We start from the raw sequence: 5,499 nt of genomic DNA on the forward strand, positions 1-5,499 counted from the left end.
CCGACGCAAATTGCAGCGCTCGCGACAAGCGTGGATCCCCTTTAAAACACCCTCACCCAACGCGTGGGCACTATCATATTGTCCACAACCCCTGTTGGCCAGGAGCTCCACGAGTGGCCATCTCCCACCAGATCTTCATATACAGTCACTGACATGTGAGCCGGGTGGATCCAATTTAAAATGTCCGCGGAGGGAAAGACATCCAGGCTCGGTATTTTAATGGACACGATCGCGCGATCGAGGGGGAAAAGTCACGTCCTACTTGGCGAGGGGGCAGCTGCGCGATCGTTCTTGGAAGCTGGAGATGTGGCTTAGAAAATCGCTGCGGCAGATCGGCCTGAATCTTTCCAAGGATCTCGTCCAGCTAGCGCCCCGTCGACGACGATGGATCGCCAATAATCAATGGCGCCCGGCCTCATGGACTCCTACTTGTATATATATGCGCGCCCTGCTGGCTGTCGCTGTTGGTGAGTCGCCATCGTCGGTGTATATAAACGCATTGTTGCATAGCACGCGGTGATACTATATGGGGAGCAGCAGCGTCGACGGCGCCGGCGAGATGTGCTTGGAGGCTGGCGGCGGCAGGGCGGGGAGGCGCGGCGGGAAGAAGGCGGCGGAGATGAAGGCCGCCAAGCAGCCGCAGCGCGGGCTCGGCGTCGCGCAGCTGGAGAAGATCCGGATGCAGAACCAGATGATCGCCGCGTACCGCTCCGGCCTGCCGCCGCCGCCGCAGCAGCAGCAGCAGGTGCCGTACGCCGCTGTCCCGACGGCCGGCGCCGCATCGTCTTTCCAGCCCTATCTAGCTGTAAGTACCTACTTGAAAATCAGAATGCTGCATGCATCAGATGACATGTATGCGTAGCTTAAGCTTACCTTTGTGCGCGCGCGTGGTTTCTCAGGGTTGCTTTGAGGCGATGGACCGGAGGATCACCGACGTGCAGTACAGCCAGTACTACGCGGAGAACCTGCTGCCTAACAGCTCCAGCCGGGCGCCGGCGACGTCGCCGCTCTTCGTCGTCCATGACTCGTCGTCGTCGGGACAGAGGCAGCAGCAGACGCCTCACGAGTACGACTACTGGATGCGCCACAGCCACGAGTCCAGCGGCCGCGGCGGCGCCGGAAGCACAGAAGAGCTAGATCTGGAGCTGAGGCTGTAGGTGACGCGCGCCACGGTGAGCTTGATAGATCGAAGTGTCCACTAATTAATCATGTGTCCGTGCATGCATGGGCGAAGCGCCATGCGTGAGAGAGGATCAGAGCCCGAGGAAGGCCTTAGAATTAGATTGATCAATTACTAGCTATCAAACTGGCGGTGCCAGAGTTAGCTGCTGCTTAATTTGCTGACGGAATGGCTGATGCTTTCATTCTGGAACTGTGGGATAACTGATAAGCGTACGCTGCCACGCAAGACCGATATATGCATGTAAATCTTGTTTAACACCTTATTAATTGAAATGGTTACCAGTATGTAGAGGAAACATATACATGTGTTGCGTAGTACTTCAAAATTGACTTCAGACGGGGGAATTTGAGCGGCCTGTATGGCTGTGATGTGCCTGTACTTGGTTGGGTCCATGACTCTTTTCCTTCTTTTCTTTTCTTACTGGCAAACATGTCTGTCCGTTGTACCGGGAGTCGAGATTATCTCATGCCCCTAGCTCCATAAGCATAGTCCAATACCCTCCTTCCAATCAGTTCGTATTCTTTACTGAAACAAATCGTCCCACTCGTGTCGTCGCTTATCCTCACTCTTGTCCCCGCCAACTATGACCAAGGTATCATCACAACACGTCCGAACGTGCTCAATCTCAAGGTGATAGGCTCAGCCAGCACACGACGCACCTGTCATTGAACCGAGCTGTCATAAGAGAATGTTTATAACTTTAAATTAATCTAGTCGAGTTGGACGTAAGTGCCGTCCCCGACGAGCTACTCCTTACACTCAATGCATCTGCACGACTACATACTTGCAAGGAATTCGACTATCCTAAAAGACGTGTAAGTTAATGAGACATGGAGCAGTTGGAGCAGTTTTCAAGAAAAAAAGGGTCGAAAAAATTGGCAAAACCTGAAATGGTGGAGGTGAGGAGGGAGAGAGTGAGTGCCGAGGAAAGAAAGAAGCACAGGATAGAACTTTGCGTATTCTTACTTAATCTTTAACAATATAATGACAGGTAAATCATGTTGATTGCATATAAAACATTTATGCCCCCATTACTTCACACATATAATTTTTTCTCTCTCCGTCGCAACATAACTCTTATGGGCCAGAAAAACGGAGGCAGTCCAACCCGAAAAGAGAGGAAGAAAAAACAAGTAAAGGCATGTTCCATCTTATTACTCATTGCCTAGCTCACATGATCTTTATGCTACAAATAAAATTTTGTCGCCATGTAGTACAAAGCAATTATTTTGATACTGTGGCTAGCGCATATGCTCGATTTTCAACACAGGCGGCAAGGTAATAAAGCCTTGTTCTTCTAAAAAGAATGAATACGTATGCTAAAACCTCCTTTTTTTTAATATTTTGATGAACTTCTGAATTTCGTTGTAATAATTAAGATCTACTAACATCATCGGGCTGTGGATCTTGGAAACTAATCGTGTTGCGTACTTGCGGAGCGAGGTAACAATTTTCTGAACCATAGAATAATGATGGGAAGGTTCAGGCTCCTCAATGATCTTGACCTCAAGGAAGCTCCTCTGATGGGAAGGCGGTACACGTGGAGTAACGAGCGTCGTGCTCCTACGCTTGAAAAGATTGATTGCTGGTTCTCTACCATTTAGTGGGACTTGACACATCCAGATTGTTTGATGCAGGCCCTCTCCACGTCCATCCGATCATTGCCCACTATTGATGTCGACCAATGTTGTGTTCTATCGCAAATCCCGGTTTCACTTCCAATCGTTTTAGACCAAGATGGTGGGTTTTTAGAACGTCATGGTTGAAGGTTTGCACTCTGTCTTGCCACATAGTGATCCTTTTGTGGACCTTGCTGACAGTGCACTACACCGGGGTGGCCCATAGGTTAGGAAGCCCGACAGTGGGTTGGCCTCAGGGCTCAGGAGGCCTGAAGGAGGTCTGGCATTAGGAGGCTGCCTGGGGGAGTGGGGGCCTAGTTGGAGACCAGAAGACCATCTTAGCGTGCAAGCTAAGATGGCGGCCGCATGAGATCAGATACGTTCTGTGTAAACCCTAGCCCCTATATAAGGCGGGGCTCGAGGTAGTCATTCCCATATACTCTAGTAGACTACACTCTCGGTACTCATATTCATCATCCTTGTAACTTCCTCGCACGAGGTGCACCATCATCAATATAGAACAATAAGCATGACGATGACGTAAGGTATTACCTCACCATGAGGGTCTGAAACCTAGGTAACCCCCTTATGCGAACTCCCTTCTAGCATTTTCAACCAAGCTCGCCACTGATGACCCACAAGTATAGGCACTAGTAGAAAACATGGTACTAGTCCCAGTTCCAAAGGGTCTTTAGTCCCGGTTCTAGAACCGGGACAAAACAAACGGGACTAATGCCCAAAACATTTAGTCCCGGTTGGCTTACGAACCGGGACCAAAGGAGGTCCACGTGGCCGCTGTGGGGTGCCCAGGCAGGAGGACCTTTAGTCCCAGTTGGTAACACCAACCAGGACTAAAAGGCAGCCAGGCGTCAGCAGCCCGCAGCGCTGGACTTTTTTAAGGGGGGGGGGGGGTTAGGGGTTTTGGAGGGTTAATTTAGGGGTTTCATATTGTGTTAGCTAGCTAATAGAGAGAAGTGACCTCTCTTTCTCCGTGCTTGGTCGACCCTAGCTACTATACATATAGAGAGAACTCGACGCTAGCTAGTAAGCAAATGAAGAAACCATTAATTACACAACATCGTGATCATCAACATATATAGAGAGAAGTGACCTCTCTTTCTCCGTGCTTGGTCGAACAACAAGTTTTCGTATATCTATCTGACGCTACTACATATATACAATATAACATCCCTGACATCATCAAGCGCCAAACTCCCATTGAATTTCCATATGGTATTCTCCGTCTATATGTATGACGTGGTCAAGAAAGAATCCCGCCAATTCCTCTTGAATTGCTCGTATGCGATCATGGGGTAGGAGTTCTTGCCGCTTCTCCCACATCTAATTGAAAGAAGGGGGTCAATACATATATATGAATGAAACTCAACACAATTGATGGTAATAAAATAAAATTGTGAATATTGTTTACGTACTTCAGATTGTTTGTCGGAGAAGCCCCGCTCGGAGGTCGAGTGGCGAATGAACTCGCAAACATAGTATCCACATAAATCATTCTCGGGTGACTGGTACAAGCACTTTACGAGAATAGAGTTCAATCAAACTGATAAGCAAGCATGATAATGATATTGATGAAACTAGAATCAATGAGAGATGCAGAGAACTAGCTAGTACTACTTACTTTGAGGTTTGTAAATCGCAGCTCCTTCTTCATACCCGGAACCATTCCGATGAACTTTTTCCAAACCTTGCTATGCAAAGAAAATGATTACTTGATATCAGGAAATGAATGAAAGTTGCTGATATGGTGCGATAATGATTGAACTTACTTCTGGAGCATTGCAGTCATGTCCCCATAATCCTTGGGATCTTTACGTCTCGAGTCTAAGACAGTTACAACTCCCCCGTCAAGCACAATGGATAGCAGAATAAAGTGGAAGCTGCACACGCATAACTCAACAATTACATTACTTAACCTCGAGTAAGCGAAACCGAATATGCGCAAGACAGTAACACTGTTGGGGAACATAGCATGCAATTTCAAAAAAATTCCTACGATCACGCAAGATCTATCTAGGAGATGCATAGCAATGAGAGGGGAGAGTGTGTCCACGTACCCTCGTAGACCGAAAGCGGAAGCGTTAGTATAACGCGGTTGATGTAGTCGAACATCTTCACGATCCAATCGATCTAGTACCGAATGTACGGCACCTCCGAGTTCAGCACACGTTCAGCTCGAGGACGTCATTCAAACTTTTGAGCTAGCAGAGGGTCGAGGGAGAGTTTCGTCAGCACGACGGCATGGTGACGGTGATGGTGATGTGATCAGCGTAGGGGTAAATTGTGGAGGGGGGCACCGCACACGGCTAAGAGAATAACTGTTGTACTTTGGGGTGCCCCCTGCCCCCGTATATAAAGGAGGGGAGGAGGAGGCCGGCCACCAAGGGGCGCACCAAGGGGGGGGGGAGTCCTACTAGGACTCCACTCCTAGTAGGATTCAGCCCCCCTTTTTTTCCTTTCTCATGGAGGGGAAAGAGGGAAGGAGAGGGAGACGGAGAGGGAAAGAGGAAAGGGGGTTGCGCCCCCTCCCCCTTGTCCAATTCAGACTCCCTTGGGGGGGAGGGCGCCACCCTGCGGGCTCCCCTCTCTTTCTCCCCTGTGGCCCATGAAGGCCCATTACTTCCCCAAGGGGTTCCGGTAACCCCTCGGTATCCCGATAAATGTCAGAAACGTCCCGAA

The 5,499-nt window shown here is 49.2% G+C and overlaps 1 protein-coding gene across 1 annotated transcript; it reads left to right on the forward strand.

The window, feature by feature from the left end:
- Positions 1-398: 398 nt before the first annotated feature.
- On the forward strand, positions 399-1,482 carry LOC123074355 (protein SPEAR1). The gene is made up of 2 exons (XM_044497223.1): positions 399-805; positions 900-1,482. Exons 1-2 carry the CDS (start codon positions 527-529, stop codon positions 1,155-1,157), a joined length of 537 nt encoding a protein of 178 aa, XP_044353158.1. The 5' UTR covers positions 399-526; the 3' UTR covers positions 1,158-1,482.
- The last annotated feature ends 4,017 nt before the right edge of the window (positions 1,483-5,499 follow it).

Source organism: Triticum aestivum, chromosome 3D (genome assembly GCF_018294505.1).
Source record: "Triticum aestivum cultivar Chinese Spring chromosome 3D, IWGSC CS RefSeq v2.1, whole genome shotgun sequence".
Lineage (NCBI taxonomy): Eukaryota > Viridiplantae > Streptophyta > Magnoliopsida > Poales > Poaceae > Triticum > Triticum aestivum.